Genomic DNA, 23,739 nt, shown 5'->3' on the forward strand with positions numbered 1-23,739 from the left:
AAGTTTATACACCATGATCAAGTGGGATCTATCCCAGGAAAGCAAGAGTGGTTCAACATATGAAAATTAATCTGTGTAATTTACTACATTAGTAGAATGAAGAGAAAAACCATGTGGTCATCTCAGTTGATAGAGAAAAAAACCTTTGACAAAATTCAGCAGCCTTTCATGATTTAAAAAAAGCAAAACAGCCGGGCACAGTCACTCACACCTGTAATCTCAGCACTTTGGGTGGTCAAGTTGGGCAGATCACCTGAGGTCAGGAGTTCACATCGGCCTGGCCAGCATGGTGAAACCCCATCTGTACTAAAAATACAAAAATTAGCCGGGCATGTTGGTGGGTGCCTGTAATCCCAGCTACTCGGGAGGCTGAGGCAGGAAAATCGCTTGAACCCAGGAGGCAGAGGTTGCATTGAGCAGAGATCGTACCACTATACTCCAGCCTGGGTGACAGAGCGAGACTCTGTCTCCAAAAAAAAAAAAAAAAAAAAAAGGCAAAACAAAGCAAACTGAAAATAGAGGGAAACTTAGTGTGATTAAGAGGATTCTTGAAAAACTCACACCTAATATCATACTTAATGGTTAAAGACTGAAAGGTTTCCCTCTAACATCAGGAACAAGACAAGGATGCCTGCTTTCACTACTGCGATTCAGCCTTATGCTAGAAGTCCTAGCCAGAGCAATTAGGCAATATAAAAGAAAAAAAAAAGGCATAGAAAACAAAGGCACAAACACATTCTCTCTCTCTGTCTCTGTCTCTCTCTCCTTCTCCTTCTCTCCCTCTCTCCCTCTTTCTCTTTCCCGAAGATTGTTGAAATTGTTTGCTTAAATAGGCATTTAACTTGGTTGGAGTCAGCCTGGAAAACTTGTCTCCCTGTGGTTGGTGGCAGCTCAAAATCTCATTTCAGTTTTAGCCTTAGCTAGGCTGCTTGGGGTCTGTAAGTTTATACTTATAAAAGTGTAAGTTTATGATATATGGAATAGGGGTTTTCAGACTCTTTCTACTAAAACAAAGTGTCTCCGATTTAACAGTCTGTTAGAGGACCTTCCTATATACCCAAATCTTTAGGTCCGGTCTGAATGGTTAATGTTGCTCAGAGTACAGAATCAGTATTTCTTTTGTGTTTTCTACAGCAGAGTCAGAAAGCTTTGTACAGTTTTGGTCGATCTAGATATTTATCTTTTTTTTTTTTTTTTTTTTTACACATACTGCTTTATTACAAAGGATGCAGATGAGATACATAGGGCGAGGTATGCGGGAAGGAGTGCAGAGTTTCTGTGCCCTCCTTGGGCACACCCCACTCCAGGAACTTCCATGTATTCAGTCATCCAGAAACTCCCTGAATCCCCTCCTCTTGGGTTTTTTTTTTTTTTTTAATTGATCATTCTTGGGTGTTTCTCGCAGAGGGGGATTTGGCAGGGTCATAGGACAATAGTGGAGGGAAGGTCAGCAGATAAACAAGTGAACAAAGGTCTCTGGTTTTCCTAGGCAGAGGACCCTGCAGCCTTCCACAGTGTTTGTGTCCCTGGGTACTTGAGATTAGGGAGTGGTGATGACTCTTAACGAGCATGCTGCCTTCAAGCATCTGTTTAACAAAGCACATCTTGCACCGCCCTTAATCCATTTAACCCTGAGTGGACACAGCACATGTTTCAGAGAGCACAGGGTTGGGGGTAAGGTCACAGATCAACAGGATCCCAAAGTAGAAGAATTTTTCTTGGTACAGAACAAAATGAAAAGTCTCCCATGTCTACTTCTCTTCACACAGACCCGGCAACCATCCAATTTCTCCATCTTTTCCCCACCCTTCCCGCCTTTCTATTCCACAAAACCGCCATTGTCATCATGGCCCGTCCCCAATGAGCCGCTGGGCACACCTCCCAGACGGGGCCGCGGCCGGGCAGAGGGGCTCCTCACTTCCCAGTAGGGGCGGCCGGGCAGAAGCGCCCCTCACCTCCCGGATGGGGTGGCTGGCCGGGCGGGGGGCTGACCCCCCCCACCTCCCTCCCGGACGGGGCGGCTGGCCGGGCGGGGGGCTGACCCCCCCACCTCCCTCCCGGACGGGGCGGCTGGCCGGGCGGGGGCTGACCCCCCCACCTCCCTCCCGGACGGGGCGGCTGGCCGGGCGGGGGGCTGACCCCCCCCACCTCCTTCCCGGACGGGGCGGCTGGCCGGGCAGAGGGGCTCCTCACTTCCCAGTAGGGGCGGCAGGGCAGAGGCGCCCCTCACCTCCCGGACGGGGTGGCTGGCCAGGCGGGGGGCTGACCCCCCCACCTCCCTCCCGGACGGGGCGGCTGGCCGGGTGGGGGGCTGTCCCCCCCACCTCCCTCCCGGACGGGGCGGCTGGCCTGGCGGGGGGCCGACCCCCCCTCCTCCCTCCCGGACGGGGCGGCTGGCCGGGCGGGGGGCCGACCCCCCCACCTTCCTCCCGGATGGGGCGGCTGGCCGGGCGGGGGGCCGACCCCCCCACCTCCCTCCCGGACGGGGCGGCTGGCCGGGCGGGGGGCTGATCCCCCCACCTTCCTCCCGGATGGGGCGGCTGGCCGGGCGGGGGGCTGACCCCCCCACCTCCCTCCCAGACGGGGCGGCTGGCCGACCCCCCCCCCCCGCCTCCCTCCCGGACGGGGCGGCTGGCGGGGCAGAGGGGCCCCCCACCTCCCAGCAGGGGCGGCTGGGCAGAGGCGCCCGTCATCTCCCGGACGGGGCGGCTGGCCGGGCGGGGGGCTGACCCCCCCACCTCCCTCCCGGACGGGGCGGCTGGCCGGGCGGGGGGCTGACCCCCCCCCACCTCCCTCCCGGACGGGGCGGCTGGCCGGGCGGGGGCCGACCCCCCCCCCCCTCCCGGACGGGGCGGCTGGCCGGGCGAGGGGCTGACCCCCCCACCTCCCTCCTGGACGGGGCGACTGGCCGGGCAGAGGGGCTCCTCACTTCCCACTAGGGGCAGCCAGGCAGAGGAGCCCCTCACCTCCCGGACGTGGCTGCTGGCCAGGCGGGGGGCTGACCCCCCCCACCTCCCTCCCGGACGGGGCGGCTGGCCTGGCGGGGGCTGACCCCCACCTCCCTCCCGGACGGGGTGGCTGCCGGGCGGAGACGCTCCTCACTTCCCAGACCGGGCGGCTGCCGGGCAGAGGGGCTCCTCACTTCTCAGACGGGGCGGTTGCCAGGCAGAGGGTCTCCCCACTTCTCAGAGGGGGCGGCAGGGCAGAGACGCTCCTCACCTCCCAGACGGGGTTGCGGCCCGGCAGAGGCGCTCCTCACATCCCAGACGGAGCGGCGGGGCAGAGGTGCTCCCCACATCTCAAACGATGGGCAGCCGGGCAGAGACGCTCCTCACTTCCCAGATGGGATGGCGGCGGGGAAGAGGCGCTCCTCGCTTCCTAGATGGGATGGCGGCCGGGCAGAGACGCTCCTCACTTTCCAGACTGGGCAGCCAGGCAGAGGGGCTCCTCACATCCCAGATGATGGGCTGCCAGGCAGAGGGGCTCCTCACTTCCCAGACGGGGTGGCGGCCGGGCAGAGGCTGTAATCTCGGCTCTTTGGGAGGCCAAGGCAGGCAGCTGGGAGGTGGTTGTAGCGAGCCGAGATCACGCCACTGCACTCCAGCCTGGGCACCATTGAGCACTGAGTGAACGAGACTCCGTCTGCAATCCCGGCACCTCGGGAGGCCGAGGCTGGCGGATCACTCGCAGTTAGGAGCTGGAGACCAGCCTGGCTAACACAGAGAAACCCCGTCTCCACCAAAAAAATACGAAAACCAGCCAGGCGTGGCGGCGCGCGCCTGCAATCGCAGGCACTCGGCAGGCTGAGGCAGGAGAATCAGGCAGGGAGGTTGCAGTGAACCGAGATGGCAGCAGTACAGTCCAGCTTTGGCTCGGCATCAGAGGGAGACCGTGGAAAGAGGGATACGAGGGAGGGAGAGGGGAGAGGGGAGAGGGGGAGATTTATCTTAAAAAAACAAAACCAAACCCACATTCCTTTATGTAACGTATTCCAGTGTTTTGTTTCTTAAACTAATTTGGAAATTTGGAGGGCTGCTCACTGGTTACTTTTGGTTGTATTTTTTGAAATAACATTTTGTGTGTCAATAGTATATGATAGAGATATAATAGACTTACTATTGTTGGCATATTGTAAAATGCATGGATAATGAATTGTGCTTTTCTGTGTTTCTTTTTCCTGATTAGCTCCTGGGCTATAACGAAAAGCCAATAAATCTACAAATGTTTATTGGGACAGCAGATGATCGATATTTACGACCTCATGCATTTTACCAGGTGCATCGAATCACTGGGAAGACAGTCGCTACTGCAAGCCAAGAGATAATAATTGCCAGTACAAAAGTTCTGGAAATTCCACTTCTTCCTGAAAACAATATGTCAGCCAGGTATTTTGAAATATACCTAAAATGTGCAGTTCTTTTTTTCTCTATACTTTCAGAAAAAAAGAAAATATATTTTTGAATATAAATATAAAATATTGTTCTAAATGGCATTATGTAAATAATGTACATTTAGTACATTTTCTAAGAGTGGTAGCATATTTCCAGAAGGAAAATTCAATTCAGTAAGTGTTTTTATACTATATATTACCAGCCAAGCCATTATCCTAGGTGATAGGGATATAAATACTGTATCTGGACTTTCATCAAATGGCTCACAGTCTATCTAATAGGGTAGACAATAAATAAACAATTATGATACAATTATGATTGTTCTATTTCGTTAAGGAAAACTTTTGACTTTACCTCCAGGCATCCCACTTGACCCATTTCCAAATAAGATGAGGTGGCCAACTTCTGAATGAGAATGCAATAGAGTTTTGTACAAAAGAATTATATATAGTTGCCTGTAATAGAAACCTGATATGCAGTGGCTTGAACAGTTAAGAGGTTTAGTGTTTTATCACATAAGCGAAATATACAGATAGATATTTTAGGGCTAACACATTAGCTGCATAAGTCATTAGGGCCCCAAGCAAGTTTTTTCTTCTTTGCCGTCTTTAGCATGTGGTTTCCATCCTAAAGATTGTCTTATGATCTAAAATGGCTGCTGGAGCTCTAGCCATGACATCCTTATTACCAGAGGGGATAATAAGGAGAAAGGTGTGGAGGAAGGGTAAAAAGGAACTTCATTGGAGTCAAATCCTCTTTTAAGAACCTTTTCCTAAAACCTACTTAACAACTCTACATCTCATTGATCATGCTTATATGTAAGGAACACATGGTTATGTTTACCAGAACACATTGTCACCTCAAATAATTTAGGGAGGCCGAGCACCATGGCTCATGCCTGTAATCCCAGTATTTTGGGAGGCCAAGGCAGGCAGATCACCTGAGCTCAGGAGTTTCAGACCAGCCTGAGCAACGTGGCGAAACCTTGTCTCTACTAAAATTACAGAAATTAGCCGAGTGCGGTTGCCCCTGTCTGTAGTCCCAGCTACTTGGGAGACTGAGGTAGGAGGATCACTTGCCCGGGAGGCGGAGATGGCAGTTAGTCGAGATAGTGCCACTACACTCCAGCCTGGGCAAGAGTGAGATCCTATCTTTAAAAACAAAAAACAAACAGAGCAATGTAGGGGCCTGTTACTGAGGAAGAAGAAAAGAAAGGATATTGAGTAGGCACCTATCAGTGGGTAGTAGGCACAACCAGAGATGGGAAACTTAGATTTTTATTACAGAAATTGTTTCAAACTACACTATAGACCTTTCTTTTTTTTTTTTTTTTTTTATATTTTTATTTATTTTTTTCGAGATGGAGTCTCGCTCTGTGGCCCAGGTTGGAGTGCAGTGGTGCAATCTTGGCTCACGCAAGCTCCGCTTCCTGAGTTGATGCCATTCTCCTGCCCCAGCCTCCTGAGTAGCTGGGACTAGAGGCACCTGCCACCACGCCCGGCTAATTTTTTTGTATTTTTAGTAGAGATGGGGTTTCACCGTGTTAGCCAGGATGGTCTTGATCTCCTGACCTCGTGATCCACCCACCTCGGCCTCACGAAGTGCTGGGATTACAGGCGTGAGTCACTGAGCCTGGCCCACAGACCGTTCTTAAGGCAGGAATAACATCCATCCCAGGCTATTGCAAGAACAGTCCTATAAAAGATTTCAGCTGGGCGCAGTGGCTCACACCTATTATCCTAGCACTTTGGGAGGCCAAGGCGGGCGGATTACCTGAGACCAGGAGTTTGAGACCAGCCTGGCCAACATGGTGAAACCCGTCTCTGCTAAAAATACAAAAAATTAGCTGGGTGTGGTGGCGGGTGTCTGTAATCCCAGCTACTCGGGAGGCTGAGGCAGGAGAATTGCTTGAACCCCAGAGGTAGAGGCTGCAGTGGGCTGAGATCACTCCATTGCATCAAGAGCGAAACTCCAACTCAAAAAGAAAAAGAAACCCCAAAAAATCAGATTTCAGTCTTGAGCTCTCTTCATTTAAATTTATATTTAAATAAACTTTTTAGATGAGCTGAGTGTACTCCCTGAGGACATAGAAACTGATATGTTTCTATTAGGTAAAATAAGAGTTGCCTCAATACATAACTTATTTTGGGCAGATCACTTGAGGGTCAGGAGTTCGAGACCAGCGTGGCCAATATGGTGAAACCCCCAACTCTACTAAAAAATAGAAAAATTAGCTGGGCATAGTTGTCCTGTCTGTAGTCCCAGCTGCTCAGGAGGCTGAGGCTTGAGAATCGCTTGAACCCAGGAGGCAGAGGTTGTGGTGACCCCAGATTGCGCCATTGCACTCCAGCCTGGACGACAGAGTGAGACTTAGTCTCAAAACAAAAACCAAAAAACCTTATTCTGTTAATTACTACCAGAAAATAAAAGTTAATATAAATTTAAATAAAATCTTATTTTTGCCTGCTTTGGTTCAGATGGACAGTACTCAAGAACCTAACCCGGCAAATCATTGCATAGGGGCTATGACAGAGTTTTTTCATAGCAAAGGCAGACAGCTAGCTGATAATCTCTACTCTTAAATTTTTTTTTTTAGACTGTCTAAATTTGTTGCCCAGGCTGGAGTGCAGTGGCACCATCTTAGCTCACTACAACCTCTGCCTCCCAGGCTCAAGTGATTCTCTTGCTTCAGCCACCCAAGTAGCTGAGATTGCACACGTGCACCACCACTCCTGGCTAATTTTTGTATTTTTAGTAGAGACAGGGTTTTGCCATGTTGACCAGGCTGGTCTCGACCTCCTGGCCTCAAGCAGTCCACCCGCTTTAGCCTCCCAAAGTGCTGGGATTACAGATGTGAGCCACTGCACCGGCCTTAAACATTTGTGTTCTATAATGTAGAAAGAACTTTAGAATCTCAGCCTGTATTTATTCAGATACTCGAGCAAAACTTTCTTGAGAAAAATATTGACACCAGGCATCCTATTGGACACATTTTCAAATAAGGTAACATGCCCAACCTCTGAATGAGAATACAAGTAGGCTTCTTCCCTTTTGTTCTGGGATCTTACTTTTTTATATAGCATCAGAAGCATGTGATATGTGATTAGTCAGCTGTAGAGGGAAATTTAAAAATCACCTTTGAACTATCTTTTTCCAAAAACTCAGGAAATTGATCCCTAGACGATAGTTTGCAGGCCATGTTTGCATTCATTCCTCTGGATATTCAAAGCACGATATTCGAATCAAGTTAAATAGAAAAATCACAAGTTTATTCTGTTACTTAACTTGGCTTGAGGGACAGTATGAGAAATAGCCATGAACATACTTCATAATCTGAAAAACCACTATCAAAGACAGTTTCTCTTAGGTTGATCACTATTGCATGCGTGTGTGCATGCACACACAAACACAGTCCTTTCAACTTAAAGGAAAAAAGTTAGTGTTTCCCGATGGCATGGTAGATTTTGCTTTACCGTACAACACGTGGCCTATAACAACTTTATCACATTTACTTTTTGCCTTGGCTTCCAGAACTTCATAGTCAAGCCCATTTACAGTAATTATAGTAATTTGTACAACTCTAGACTTGGAGTTTACTTCCTAGTGTTTTAAAATTTTTTCTATTTATTTTTTCTTGGCTTTATTTGTATCTATATTGTAAAATGCCTCATATCCTTTCTGAAAATAATATATAAACCAATAAATAGAAAAGAGTATATTAATTTCTATGAAAAATTATCAAGAAATTGGGAAAGGCTTATATCCCAAATAATATGAAAGCATTGGAGCAGTAGGATCTAAATTTACCTGTCTCCTCCATCATCTTCCATTTACTAGCACATGGAACAAGGGCAATAGTCATAATTTATGTCCCTTCCTCAACCAGATCTAGCATGTACTGTGTATTTTAGACCAGAAAGGACCAGGCTGCAGAAATACCACTATGACTAGTAACATACAGGTAGTCCTCCTCCTGCAACCCTACCACACACATACCTAAAACTTCTTGACCATTCTATCTGCTCTGTACTGGTAGATTGTGGAACAGGAGTTCTGTAGGACCCAAGCGTTATGTATGTTGGAGAAAGGATTAAATAAGGGGCAACTAGGATGTTACTAAACCTAAGAAACTTCTTTTAGGTACTGTAGATACCAGGGTAGCTAATGATGAATGAGCCTGTTTACTCAGTAGCTAATTGCTAGGATAAACTAATATCCTAGTAGCTTGTTGAATGTAACTATATTATTCAGTACAGTGGTTGAATATAATATAGTTCCAGATAATGGTAGGTTTAAAATTCCCAGGTGATAGATAAGACCATGGTTCAAAATAATTTATGCATAAGTGAACCTTAAGTATGCATTAAGTGTCTTTACTGTTCTCTTAAGGCAATAAGGTGTGGAAAAATTCGTAGATACTCCCTTGGTTTTGCCTACTAAGCCACGGGCTTGGTTATTTCAAGCCTAATCTCTTTTTTAAGACCATTACACTAACCCATAAGTCACAGAGCTACCCTACAAGATGCTTTAAATATAGGATGCCAGTATTTATTGCCTTAGCTCTTTGCAGCTCCTCTGTTTTTTAACATTGGATTAATATTGATGTAGCAGTGCTACACCTTGATTTAAAATGGCATGGTGGCTCATGCCTGTAATCCCAGCTCTTTGGGAGGCTGAGGTGGGCGGATCACGAGATCAGGAGATCGAGACCATCCTGGCCAACATGGTGAAACCCCGTCTCTACTGAAAATACGAAAAAATTAGCCGGGCGTGGTGGTGCACGCCTGTAATCCCAGCTACTTGGGAGGCTGAGGCAGGAGAATCCCTTGAACCCGGGAGGCAGAGGTTGCAGTGAGCCAAGATGGCGCCACTGCACTCCACCCTGGCGACAGAGCAAGACTCAGTCTCAAAAAAATTTAAAAAGAAATTTAAAAAAATAAATAAATGTAGTTTTAAAGATAATTTAATACTTATTTTCACCGCTACATAAGAGTTTTTTTCTTGTTTTATTTTGCTTGCTTTTTTGTTTTTTTGCATTTAAGAGTTTTCAGATGTACTTTCTGGTACTGTTATTTCACATCTATTAGGAACTTAGTTTGCTGCTAGTATGCCTTTGCTCAGTACTTAATAACACAGATGATCTCTGCTATTTCCCCTGAAGACCCATGTTGGCATGTTAACATGAATAATCACTAATTTGATATAACTTGATAATACTGCTTTGAGCTAAAGTGCAGTTGTTCAGTATCAGTTATATAATTTGTTATCTATAAATGGCAAATGCTTTTTTAGTTTTCAAAATTGTTGCATTTAAAAAAATTCTTCTCCTGTGTCTTTCTGAAGATGAAAAATTTTGAGTGGCTTAATTCCTTTTGGGATTCTGCCTTCTGTTTTATTGGTTGTCTCTTTTTTTTTTTCTTTTTCTTTTTTTTTTTTTTTTTGGTGGAGATGGAGTCTTGCTCTGTTGCCCAGGCTGGAGTGCAGTGGCGTGATCTCAGCTCATTGCAACCTCTGCCTCCTGGGCTCAAGCAGTTTTCCTGCCTCAGCCTCCCAAGTAGCTGAGACTACAGGCACACGCCACCATGCCTGGCTAATTTTTGTATTTTAGCAGAGACAGGGTTTCACTGTGTTGGCTAGGCTGGTCTCGAAATACTGACCTCAGGTGATCCACTCACCTTGGCCTCCGAAAGTGCTGGGATTACAGGCATGAGTTACTGCACCCGGCCGGTTCTTGTTTTGCTATCCTAGTTCTGTAATATATTGTCCTTCAAAGTGACTTCTGCAGCCTCTGTGCAATAAGCATTAGGGTTGGAACTGTTGATAGATCCAGTAAGAGGACAGATAACAACGAATGCCTTGTTAGCAAGGTTAACTAGTATATTTGATCATAATTAGTTATCCATTTGCTTTATTCTTCCAATATGTGAATAACAAAGGTATTTTGTAGCTTCTGTTGTTTCCTGCCACGATAGTGTGTTAAACAGTCATACTTAGTAATAAAGTTAGCAGATGATGAAACGTTATACCTTAAATGCAGAACCTTCATCTTACATGTGCATTCCTTAGAAATTCAAGAATTTTAGCCTGATAGATTGTTTTTATTAATAAATACATCACTATAAAAGTCTAAATATGCTGTTGATAAATTATTTGTTGTTCTGACGTAGTTACATGTGTAGAATTAAAGAGTCTTTACTTTATTTCAGCTGTCTGGTTCTAACACTCCAAAAATTTAATGGCTTATAGTTATCACTCTATTATTTTGCATGATTCTTTGGGTTGACTGAGCTCAACTGGTCCATTCACATGGTGTCAGCTGGGGTCACTTAAGTACCTGGATTAAGTGGGAGCTCAGCTAGGGTTGAACATCCAAAATGGCTAGGGTGGCTGGGTGGCTGGAGTGGTTAGGGATTGTCTGGGCCTTTCTCTGCACCATGCTAGTTGGACTTCTTACTCAGGACTCCAAAATAGCAAAAGTGGAAGTTACCAGCCTTCTTCAGTGCTAGGCTCATAACTTGCATATTGTCACTTGGCCACACTCCATTTGTCAAAGCAAGTCATAGGCCAGTTCTCAAGGAGAGCAGGCACAGATACTCTACGTCTTAATGGCAGGAGGAAAGTCACGCAAGTACTGGAATGAAGAGGAATTATTAACTTTGCAGACAATCTACTAAGTTTTGCACTTTTATCATACAAAAATATTTTTTATGCCTAAACTTCAGTTTAGCAGAGAATAGCAATCATACATATCTTTCTTTTTTGACCTAATTTTGGGTAGTTTTTTTCTGACAAATTAACAATTTCTATGTAGTTGAGTTGTTTATAACCATGATTATCAATAAACAAATTTTTGTATTTTTCTCTTTAGTATTGATTGTGCAGGTATTTTGAAACTCCGCAATTCAGATATAGAACTTCGAAAAGGAGAAACTGATATTGGCAGAAAGAATACTAGAGTACGACTTGTGTTTCGTGTACACATCCCACAGCCCAGTGGAAAAGTCCTTTCTCTGCAGATAGCCTCTATACCCGTTGAGTGCTGTAAGTGAGCTTGTGATGATGTTTTAAGATCTTGTGTATAATAGCTTATTTTCTGTTTTACTTATAATTTAATGTATGCGTCTGAAGTGCAAACTGAGGCATACAATCTGGGTTGCTGGTTTGATTTTCTCATGTGGAAATGAGCTAACATGTTTGGGTGGAAGAGTACTGATCTTGGAATTAGAAAATGGTTTCTCATGATAGTTTGACTAGGTAGCTCTGTGAACTACAGACAAACTCTCTTGACCACAGTTTTCTTGTCTGTAAATGAGAATGGGGGGCCTGATGCCATCTGAGGACCAAATCATGAAGCTATGATTCAGATGCTTTTAAGTATCACTTGGTCTTTATTTCATTAAAATGTCAGCCTTCATGCTAGGAGGTACTTACTTCTGTAAGCTGATACTTTAGCTAAATAAGACTTAACAGAGCTTTTGTTCAAATTATTTACAACATCTGATTGAGATAGTGAATGTTTTTTCTTAACATACAAAACCAAGATACAAGAAAAGACCCTGCAGCCTGACATGTACTCCTCCTGGGGAACTGTGGATCTTGGGCAGGTTAGCTGGTATGACTTGAAATATTGAGACTAATACTTGATCTTTAGGACATAATTTAGAATATTCTGATTCCATGTTTTATTTGCATAGGAGAAAACAGAGGCACAAGTATCTCTAGTACTCATTCAAGGTTATTTGCTTTTTGGTGATAGAGCTGTGCTGCCTAGAAAACAGGTTTTCTTATACTCTGTTGATTATATAATGTTGTATATCTGTTAACCGTATGTGTTCTTTTTTTTTTTTTTTTTTGAGACGGAGATTTACTCTTCTCGCCCAGGTTGGAGTGCAGTGGTGTGATCTTGGCTCACTGCAACCTCCACCTCCTAGGTTCAAACGATTCTCCTGCCTCAGCCTCCCAAGTAGCTGGGATTACAGGCACCCGCCACCATATCTGGCTAAGTTTTTGTATTTTTAGTAGAGACAGGGTTTCGTCATGTTGGCCAGGCTGGCCTCGAAATCCTGACCTCAGGTGATCCACCCGCGTTGGCCTCCCAAGTGCAGGGATTACAGGCGTGAGCCACTGCGCCCGGCCAAACACATGTATTCTTTTTTTCGGGTGAGGGAGTTGGGTGTTTTTCGAGACGGAGTCTCACTCTCTTGCCCAGGCTGGAATGTGGTGGCGCAATCTCAACTCACTGCATCCTCCACCTCCAGGGTTTAAGCGATTTTCTCCTGCCTCAGCCTCCTGAGTAGCTGGGGCTACAGGGGCATGCCACCATACCTGGCTAATTTTTGTATTTTTAGTAGAGACGAGGTTTCACCATGTTGGCCATGCTGGTCTCGAACTTCTGACTTGAAGTGATCTGCCCACCTCAGCCTCCCAAAGTGCTGGGATTACAGGTGTGAGCCACTGCACCCAGCTTGTATTCTTTTATTATTATTATTATTATTATTATTATTATTATTATTATTATTATTTTTTAGACGGAGCCTCCCTCTTTCATCCAGGCTCGAGTGCAATGGCACGATCTCGGCTCACTGCAACCTCCACCTCCCATGTTCAAGTGATTCTCCTGCCTCAGCCTCCTGAGTAGCTGAGATTATAGGCGTGTGCCATCACACCCAGCTAATTTTTGTATTTTTAGTAGAGACGGGGTTTCACCATATTCACCAGGCTAGTCTCGAACTCCTGACCTCGTGATCTGCCCACCTTGCCCTCCCAAAGTGCTGAGATTACAGGCGTGAGCCACCGCACCCAGCCCTGTATTCTTAATTTGGGGCCACATCTGCTATAAAATCTTTCATGCCTTCTTTTGCTGTTTGCTGAATTGGAGTGATACTTTATCATTTGCCAGTTGACTCTGGGAATCACTGAGTAAATCTGTGGTGAATTAGTTGTAGAACTAATTTTTGTATTTTTAAAATTAAAAAAATATATTCTTTGTATAGATAGGGTCTCACTGTGTTTCTCAAGCTGGTCTCGAACTGCTGGGCACAAGTGATCCTCCTGTCTCAGCCTCCCAAAGTTCTGGGATTATAGGCATGAGCTACCACATTCAGCCTATATTAACTTTTTAATGGGTAATATAGGTATATGCTACAAAATTCAGAAATATAGAGTACAAGATAAATTTCCAAGTCAACCAGTTCTCTTGCTTAGAAACAGCTACCATTGCCAGCTTCTTAATTATCCTGCCAGAGGGTTCTATGCCCATGTAAGCATAGATCACTCTATTTTAAAGTAAAGTTATTAATTCATTTACTTGAGCAGGGTCTCACTCTTTTGCCCAGGCTGGAGCGCAATGACATGATCTTGGTTCACTGCAGCCTCTGCCTCCCACGCTTAAGCAATCCTCCCATCCCAGCCTCTCAAGTAGCTGGGACTACAGGCACAAGCCACCACAACTGACTGATTTTTGCATTTTTTCCCCATGTTGCCCAGGTTGATCTTGAACTCCTGGACTTAAGTGATCTGCCCACCTTGGCCTCTCAAAGTGCTGGGATTACAGGCGTGAGCCACCATGCTCGGCTGGCAAAGTAATTTAAATAATTTAAGTTCATAGAGTAGTTTGAGTGTTTGAGATGAAGTTACGTTAAAATGATTCTTAATTTTTTTTCTTTTTTTAAAAATAAAATTGGCCAGGCGCCGTGGCTCATGACTGTAATCCCAGCACTTTGGGAGGCCAAGGCAGGTGGATCACCTGAGGTCAGGAGTTTGAGACCAGCCTGGCCAACATGGTGAAACCCTGTCTCTGCGAAAAATACAAAAATTAGCTGGGCATGGTGGCACGTGCCTGTAATCCCAGCTACTCCAGAGGCTGAGGCAGGAGAACCGCTTGAACCCAGGAGGCGGAGGTTGCAGTGAGCCGAGATCACGCCATTGCACTCCAGACTGGGCAACGAGCGAAACTCCATCTCAAAAGAAAGAAAGGAAATGGATGGAGTGGGGAGAAAGGTGGGATGTAGAGAAATTCTAGGAGCACCACTGCACTCCAGCCTGGGCGACAGAGTGAGACTCCATCTCAAAAATAAATAATAAAAAATAAAAATAACGTGATTATTGAGAATATAGAAAATGCAAAATGGGGCTGGGCATGGTGGCTCACGCCTGTAATCCCAGCACTTTGAGAGGCCGAGGTGGGCAGATTACGACGTCAAGAGATCGACACCATCCTGGCCAACACGATGAAACCCCATCTCTACTAAAAATACAAAAATTAGATGGGCGTGGTGGCGTGTGCCTGTAGTCCCAGCTACTTGGGAGGTTGAGGCAAAGGAATCACTTGAACCTGGGAGGCTGGGTTGCAGTGAGCCGAGATCATGCCATTGTACTTCATCCTGGCAACAACGAGATTCTGTCTCAAAAAAAAAAAAAAAAAAAAAAGCACAAAATGGTACAAAGAATAGTATAATATTAAATTATTTTGTAATATTACTATTTATATATAGTCAGTATTAACCTTTTCTGGCTGTTCTTTTTTTTTTTTTTTTGAGACGGAGTCTCCCTGTGTGGTCCAGGCTGGAGTGCAGTGGCGCAATCTCGGCTGACTGCAACCTCTGCCTCCCAGGTTCAAGTAATTCTTGTGCCTCAGCCTCCCAAGTAGCTGGGATTACAGGTGCCCGCCACCACACACAGCTGATTTTTGTATTTTTAGTAGAGATGGGGTTTTACCATGTTGGTCACAGTGGTCTTGAACTCCTGACTTCAAGTAATCTGCCCACCTCAGCCTCCCAAAGTGCTGGGATTACAGGCGTAAGCCACTGCGCCTGGCCTCGATTTTCTTTTATTGTATTTGTATGTCTTTTTGTAAACACACATACACACACAATGTTTTTTAATTGGGCTTATCTGATACAGTTTTATATCTTGTTTTGCAGTTTTCACTTATACTATCATAAATGTTTTCTTCTGTTATTAAATATTCTTCAAAAATATTATTTTCATCACGCAAGTAGTTTTTTGGCATGTTTATGCCATCTGTTGAACACATTTTTATCTTTTTTTTTTGAGATGGAGTCTTGCTCTGTCGCCCAGGCTGGAGTACAGTGGCATGATCTCAGCTTACTGCAACCTCTGCCTCCTGGGTTCGAACAATTCCCCCAGCTCAGCCTCCCGAGTAGCTGTGATTACAGGTGCCTACCACCACGCCTGGCTAATTTTTGTATTTTTCAATAGAGATGGGGTTTCACCATGTTGGCCAGGTTGATCTTGAACTCCTGACCTCAGATGATCTGCCGGCCTTGGTCTCCTAAAGTGCTGGGATTATAGGTGTGAGCCAATGCACCCAGCCTGAGCACACTTTGCTGTTACTTAGAATGTACCTGTAATCAGTATTTGTTTTCCGGACCCTTCTCCATGTCCTATTTAGAACAGTAGAGACATGAGTATTTTCTGAGATCTAGGTTGGTGCTTGGTACATCCCAAGTAATAACTGATCCTAAATCCCATACCTATCTTTTTTTTTTTTTTTCTTGAGACAGAGTCTCACTCTGTTGCCCAGGCTGGAGTGCAATGGCATGATCTTGGCTAGCTGCAATCTTCGCCTCCCAGGTTCAAGAGATTCTCCTGCCTCAGCCTCCCAAATAGCTGAGATTACAGGCATGCACCACTGTGCCCGACTAATTTTTTTATTTTTAAATAAAGTTGGGGTTTCACCATGTTGGCCAGGCTAGTCTCAAATTCCTGACCTCAGGTGATCCACCTGCCTCTGCCTTCCAAAGTGCTGGGATTACAGGCGTGAGCCACTACGCCTGGCTGCATATACATCTTTTTTCTTTTCTTTTCTTTTCTTTTTTTTAAGATGGAGTCTCGCTGTTTCGCCCAGGGGTGGAGTGCAGTGGCGCGATCTCGGCTCACTGCAACCTCCGCCTCCCGGGTTCGAGTGATTCTTCTACCTCAGCCTCCAGAGTAGCCAGGATTACAGGCGTGCACCACCACACCTGGCTAATTTTTGTATTTTTAGTAGAGACGGGTTTTCACCATGTTGGTGATTACAGGTACGTTCTAAGTAACAGCAAAAGTGTGTTCAGGTTGGGCTCATTGGCTCGAACTCCTGACCTCGTTATCCGCCCACCTCAGCCTCCCAAAGTGCTGGGATTACAGGCATGAACCACCGCGCCTGGCCCACATAGGCATCTTCTATGAAAGAATTGATTATAATACTCTCTTTGAATTGGGCTGGCGTCCCAATTTATGTACTTTTGTGGCTAGGTATTAAGTACTTGAGAGCTGTTGTGAGCTGGGAATGGATGCTTTCCTAATGGCATTGCATTTTAAATTTCCTTAAAATGCTCTGCTAGCCAAAGAAAACACAGCTGATCTTCAAACCCACCAGTTTTCCCATTCACATACTAGGAGTAAAAGTGGACCTGTTTTCCAAATGTGAAGAGATATAATCAACACTTTTAAAATTTGTTTTAATTCAGAGAGAAACCTAGGTATCTAGGTATTTGGCAAGAAAAAACCATTAGAGGTCAGGTGTGCTGACTCACACCTGTAATCCCAACTCTTTGGGAGGCCTAGGCAGGAGTACTGCTTATGTCCAGAAGGACTGCTTGAGCCCAGGAGTTGGAGACCAGCGTGGGTAACATAATAAGACCCTGTCTCTACAAAAAAAAAATTTTTTTTAGTTTTGTATGGTAATGCATTCCTATAGTCCCAGCTTCTAGGGAGGGTGAGATCTGAAGATCACTTGAGCACAGAAGGTTGAGGCTGCAGAGCTGTGATCACGCCATTGCACTTCATCCTCGGTGACAGTGCATGACCGTTTCTGAAATCCAACAAACAAAAACAACCGTTAGAGAACCTACACGATGAAAAGAAGTATAATCTACAGTTTGAAACTCAAGCAATTAAAAGAAAGAAATGCCAGAAATAGAATCTCCAGAAAATGTAGCAACTTGGAACCAGTCATTATCAGAGAAAGGTGGCACCATAAGCACTGTTTATAGAAGTTGGTAATGTAAATATCTGGGCCCAGTGGCTCGCACCTGTAATCCCAGCACTTTGGGAGGCCAATGTGGGAGGATCACTTGAGCCCAGGAGTTCGAGAACAGCCTGGGCAACAAAGTGAGACCCTATCTCTACAAAAATAAAATATTAAAAATCGGCTAGGCACGGTGGCACATGCTTGTAGTCCCAGCTACTTGGGAGGCTGACGTGGGAGTATTGCTTGAGCCCAGGAGTTTGATGCTGCAGTGAGCTGATCATGCCACACTGGGCAATAAATAAGCTGGGCAACAGAGCAAGTCTCTGTCTTTAAAAAAAATAAAAATATAGGCCGGGCGCAGTGGCTCACGCCTGTAATCCCAGCACTTTGGGAGGCTGAGGCGGGCAGATCACCTGAAGTCTGGAGTTTGAGAACAGCCTGACCAACATGGTGAAACCCCGTCTCTACCAGAAATAAAAAAATTAGCCGGGTATGGTGGCACATGCCTGTAATCCCAGCTACTCAGGAGACTGAGGCAGGAGAATCACTTGAACCTGGGAGGCAGAGGTTGCGGTGAGCCGAGATCACACCACTGCACTCCAGCCTGGGTGACACAGCAAGACTGTCTCAAAAAAAATAAATAAATAAAATGAACTTAAAAAGAAAGGCTTACTTGGTGTTTGTCTAGTAGTAGTTTCCTAGAACTTGTCTTCTCTTCATTGCACGCAATATAATTATACATCTTTGGACTTACATGCTTTTTGTAATTAGATTTATAGATTTTAACAGATAGTTGCATAGAAGAAACATATTAAACATTTAAGCAAAAAGAAAAGCAGATGAGGTAAATGTGTTGGAGTCAGTATGAAGTTGAAGATATTAATGAAGTTTTATTAGTTTCTTTATAGTTGTAGTCTAAGAAAATAATTGGCTGGGTGTGGTGGCTCAAGCCTATAATGCCAGCACTTTGGGAGGCCAAGGCAGGAGGATTGTTTGAAGCCAGGAGTTTGAGACCAGGCTGGACGACAAAGTGAGACCATGTTGCTATTAAAAAAAAAAAATTAGCTGAGCATGGTGGCATGCATCTGTAACCCCAGCTACTTGGGAGACTGAGATGGGAGCATCACTTGAGCCCAGGAACTGGAGGCTGCAGGGAGCTAGGATCACATCATTGTGCTCCAATTTGGGCAACAGAGTGAGACCCTTTCTTAAATAAATATACTTAGAAATCATATTAATATATCTATTTTGTTTTATAAACAGCCCAGTTCTTTTAGTGTGTTTTGTTGCCATTGTCTTGAATTTTAAAAGCCTAAATGAATCCCAAAATTTGCTTCTCTTTATTTTCTTTTTGTAGCTTGAGTTTGTCATTTATGTATCAAAGATTTTTAACTAATATTTTGTTTTTTCTCAACTCTTTAAAAAAATTTAAAACAGCCCAGCGGTCTGCTCAAGAACTTCCTCATATTGAGAAGTACAGTATCAACAGTTGTTCTGTAAATGGAGGTCATGAAATGATTGTGACTGGATCTAATTTTCTTCCAGAATCCAAAATCATTTTTCTTGAAAAAGGACAAGGTAAGTAATACATGAGTTGATTGACTTCAAACTAAGGGGCAAAGGGTAAAATAAATTATTTAGATGTTTCTGTAACAAAAATTACAAAGTAGTTTTCATAAAGCTATGGGTGTCATTTTGCACTCGATTTTATTTTAAACCAAACATTTATTAAATTTTCATATAAATGTTAAATTATCTTTAAGGAGCTGGGCATGGTGGCATGTGCCTGTAGTTCCAGCTGCTTAGAAGGCTGAGGCAGGAGGATCACTTAGGCCCAGAAGTTCTAGGTTACAGTGAGCTCTGATTGTGGCACTTCACTCCTCAGCCTGGGCAACAGAGTGAAACCTTGTTTCTAAATAATAATATAATAATAATAATTTAAGATGTCTGAAAAGTAGAATTCCCCCAGCAACTCTACTCCTAAGTGTATACTTGAAAGGGTTAGAAATACATGTCCGTACATGAACTTAGAGACAAATATTTATAGCAACTTTATTTATAATTGCCAAAAAATGGAAACAACCTGAATGCTCACCAACTGATGAATGGATAAACAAAATGTGATATATCCATACAATGGAATATTATTTGGTTATAAAAATTAATGAAGTACTCATACATGCTACAGCATGGATAAACCCTGAAAATAGGCTAAGTGAAGGAAGCCAGCATAAAAGGACACATAGTATATGACTCCATTTGTATAAAATGTCCAGTATAGGCAATCCAGAAACCAAAAGTAGATTAGTGCTTACCAGTGGTTGGAGGAAGTTGTCAGTAGTGAGTGACTGCTAATGGGAACTGGGTTTCCTTTTGGAGTGATGGAAATCTTCTGGAATTAGATAGTGGTGATGGTTGTACTGCTCTGTGAATATCCCCCAACCCTCTGAGTAGTATACTTTAAAAGGATGGATTTTATAGTATGTGAATTATACCTCAATTATTTTTAAAGTAGAAGAATTCAGTGTTTATCAGGGTGTTTGATTTTATTCCTTCTTGTGCATATTTAAAACACTTTTACCTCAGTTATTTCCTCTCAGTTTTAAAAACATTTAAAACTTATGAAAGACTTTTTTTTTTTGAGACAGTGACTTGTTCTGTTGGCTAGGCTGGAGTGCAATGGCACAATCTTGGCTCACTTCAGCCTCCGCCTCCTAGGTTAAAGCGATTCTCCTGCCTCAGCCTCCTGAGTAGCTGGGATTACAGGCACACGCCACCACACCTGGCTAATTTTTGTATTTTTGGTAGACACGGGATTTTGCCACCTTGGCTAGGCTGGTTCTTAAACTCTTGACCTCAAGTGATCTGCCCACCTCAGCCTCCCAAAAGTGCTAGGATCTACGCGCCAGTCATGAAAGACTATTTTTGTAAGAATAATATAATATAACAAATACTTAAACCTACTACCAAGTTTAAGAAATACATTTACCTTTGAAAGCCCCTGGGTCCCCCTTCTCAAATGGAACCATCATCCGAATTGACCCTTGCTTTTCTTTTTTTTTGAGACGGAGCCCGCTCTGTTACCCAGGCTGGAGTGCAGTGGCACTATCTCAGCTCACTGCAACCTCCACCTCCGTGTTCAAGCAATTCTCCTGCCTCAGCCTCCCGAGTAGCTGGGATTACAGGCGCCCACCACCATGCCCAGCTAAGTTTTGGATTTTTAGTAGAAATGGGGTTTCACCATATTGGCCAGGCTGGTCTCTAACTCCTGACCTCGTGATCCACCCGTCTCGGCCTCCCAAAGTGCTGGAATTAGAGGCGTGAGCCACCGCACCTGGCTGTAACCCTTGCTTTTCAACCATATAAAACTATTTATAATTGCCAAAAAATGGAAACAACCTAAATGCTCAACATCTTTTTTTTTTTTTTTTCTGTTTTTGGACTTTGTACGATATTGCCTGTATTCTTTGAAAAATTGTATTTTCAGAGGTCTTAATGTTTTAAGACTGATCCATGTAACTGAAGACCTTTCACTACTATAAAGTTTTTCGTTGTATGAATGTACCACAATTTATTATCCTTTCTCTTACTGGATATTTCGATATTGTCCAGTTTTTGGCACTGCTGTACCTGGTAGGCATAGGCAAGAATATTAAAATTCTTAAATTTTTTTAATCCACTAGGGGTGAAATGGTATTTTGAAATTTGGGTTTGAATTTCCCTGATAGCTGTTGAGGTTGTTATGGACCATTCATATTTCATTTGCTGTGCAATAACTGTGTCTTTGCCTGTTTTCTCCATTGGATCATTTTTCATTTTCTTAGTGACTTAAGGAATTCTTTATATATTCCGGATATCAGAGTGATTTGGGGGAAGTGCCTCCTCTTTTTCCATTCATTAACAGTATCTGTTGAGTACTCTCATGTTCCCTTGCACGTGTGACAGAGCTCACCTCCAAAACCTTCTGGACAGGGGACTGTCTTTGTGGGGAGCCATTAACTTGTGATATATTTCTATTTGTGGTTGTAGGGCTAGTCAAATTTGTTTCTTCTTGAGTTTGTTCTGGTCATACATATTTTTCTTTCTTTCTTTTCTTTTCTTTTTTTTTTTTTTTTAATTTTGGGATGGAGTTTCGCTCTTGTTTCCCAGGCTGCAATGCCGTGGTGCGGTCTTGGCTCACTGCAGCCTCTGCCTCCCGGGTTCAAGTGATTCTCCTGCCTCGGTCTCCCAAATAGCTGGGATTACAGGCACCTGCCTCCACGCCTGGCTAATTTTTGTATTTTTTTAAATAGAGATGGGGTTTCACCATGTTGGCCAGGCTGGTCTTGAACTCCTGATCTCAGGTGATCCGCCCGTCTTGGCCTCCCAAAGTGCTTGGATTACAGGCGTGAGCCTATGTGCCCGCCTGGTCATATATATTTTTCTAGGACTTTATTCCTTTCCCCTACATTTTCAAATCTATTGACATTAATTAGCTCACAGTATTCTCTTTTTGCATCTGGAGTTATATCCCCCCACTCTTTTATTCCTGTTATTTATTTATGCCATTTCTGGATTTTTTACCAGTCTTTCCATAGTTCTTGGCTTTATCAAACCTTTCAGTGTGCCTTTCTGTTTCACTGATTTCTATATTTAACTTCTTTTTACTTTTTTTATTATGTTTTTTCTTAATTAAAATTTTAATGTTTTCATTCTTTTATCTTTTTAAAACTTAAGTATTAAAGGCTATATGGTGCCCCCATCACCTCTCTTTTATAATTTCTCTATTTTTTTCTACTGGATCCTTCTTCTTGGAGTTTAATTATGTTTATGTCTTCTCATCCTAAATATTCCCTTTCTCTTAAATCTGTCATCCTCTTAAGCTTTTGTTTCATTTCTCTATCGCTTAGCATCCACCCTCTCAAAAAAGTAGTATCATATGCTTTCATTTCCTTACCTGCTACTCTTTAATCTTTTGTCTTTCACTTCATTGAAATCATAATCACCTAAAAATTTGACAGCCAGCTACTTACTCTCCTTCTTAACACTTTTCCCCCTTGGCTTTGTTGTTATCTGGTTCTCACACATCTTTATTCTTGTTTGTTTTTTTATACGAATTTTTCTGGCTCTTAAATATAGATGTTTTCTAAGGTTTTCTACGCATTTTTCTTCTCATTGTTTTCCTTCTTTTTGAGAAATTTTATTAGCTCCCAAATCTCTCTCTGTAGCAACATGTTTCTCTTAAACTTTAACCTGAAATTTAAAATACCCACTGGATATTGCTTCATAAATGTCTCACTGATACTTAAAATATGAAAACATATCTGACTTTACAAACTAGTTTTTCTCTCTGGGTTTCTTAACTTGATTAATAATATCAGCATCTTCTCTTTGAGCTGGAAGTATGTGGCTGTCTTATTCTCCTTTAAAATTAACTTCCCTTCAACCCTGACCCATACCCTGCCTGTCTTCAAAAAACATCAGTTCTGTTTCATAATTTATTAATTCATCAATTATTTATGTAGCAGTGCTATGTGATATAGACACTAGTCTAGGCATTGGGGATATAATGTTGAATACAACCTTCAGGTTGCGTGCTCTGATAGAGCTTACATTGTAGTGGGGGAAGCACCTATAAACAAATAAATGAACAAGATTATTCCAGATAAAATTGTATGAAGAGGGTATAGTGATAGAGACTGAATTGTGAACTGTTTGTATCAAGTCATCAAGGAACGTCTTTCTGTAGGTGTCACATTTTAGGTGAATAAGGAGCAGGAGGAAGAGATGGTGTCTCAGAGCTGTCCCTTCCTTTCCACTGTAAAAATTCATCTGTGCATGAATACAATTAATAGGTATTATTGAATTCATTTATTTGGCCCAGAGCTTCAAATTTAAGAGCTTTTGACTGAAGTTGAATCATGTTAAATGGTGGCAGTTACTGGTTTTAGAGGAGATTGCAGTTGTAAACATGTAACTCCCATTTTAAAAGCACCTTCAGTGATCCCCTTCATTTTCTAGACTCCTTATTATGGCATTCAGGCCATAATCTGCTGCCAGTCTTTCCAACCCTCTTTCTTACTTTCTTACTGCTCCTTGCCTCATACTTTATACAGCATCACAGCTGCTTGTTAAGTCTCTATATCTTAGGGGTTCTTGTCATCTTGCCTTTGCTCATGCTGTCTCTTCTGTCTATAATTACCCTTTCCTCATATTATGAGTTCTGTCTCATGTTAAGTCTCAGTTCAAGAGCTCTTCCAGGAAGCCTTCCTTCTCTCACTACCCCTCCCCAAGATTAGGTTGAAGACCCTGATCCCTGTGTTCTTGGTTTATTCAGAGTGTACCTTTATTAATTATTGTACCCAACACATTTTATTATAATCAACTGTTTGCATT

General features: G+C 43.5%; 1 protein-coding gene across 12 annotated transcripts in view; it reads left to right on the plus strand.

Moving 5' to 3' along the window:
- The window catches only part of NFATC3 (nuclear factor of activated T cells 3), a 147,855-nt gene that overhangs the window by 74,275 nt on the left and 49,841 nt on the right, over positions 1-23,739 (plus strand). For all 12 annotated transcript variants that reach the window (XR_010131356.1, XR_004067628.3, XR_004067629.3 and 9 more), the window contains exons 4-6: positions 4,186-4,385; positions 11,260-11,432; positions 18,802-18,942. Coding sequence is in view for 8 of the 12 variants with exons in the window: in XM_031002767.3 (XP_030858627.1) it covers positions 4,186-4,385; positions 11,260-11,432; positions 18,802-18,942 (514 nt within the window). In the remaining 4 variants the exon portion in view is untranslated. The remainder of the gene's footprint in view (positions 1-4,185; positions 4,386-11,259; positions 11,433-18,801; positions 18,943-23,739) is intronic.

The sequence above is a fragment of the Gorilla gorilla genome, chromosome 18, assembly GCF_029281585.2.
Source record: "Gorilla gorilla gorilla isolate KB3781 chromosome 18, NHGRI_mGorGor1-v2.1_pri, whole genome shotgun sequence".
Classification (NCBI taxonomy): domain Eukaryota; kingdom Metazoa; phylum Chordata; class Mammalia; order Primates; family Hominidae; genus Gorilla; species Gorilla gorilla.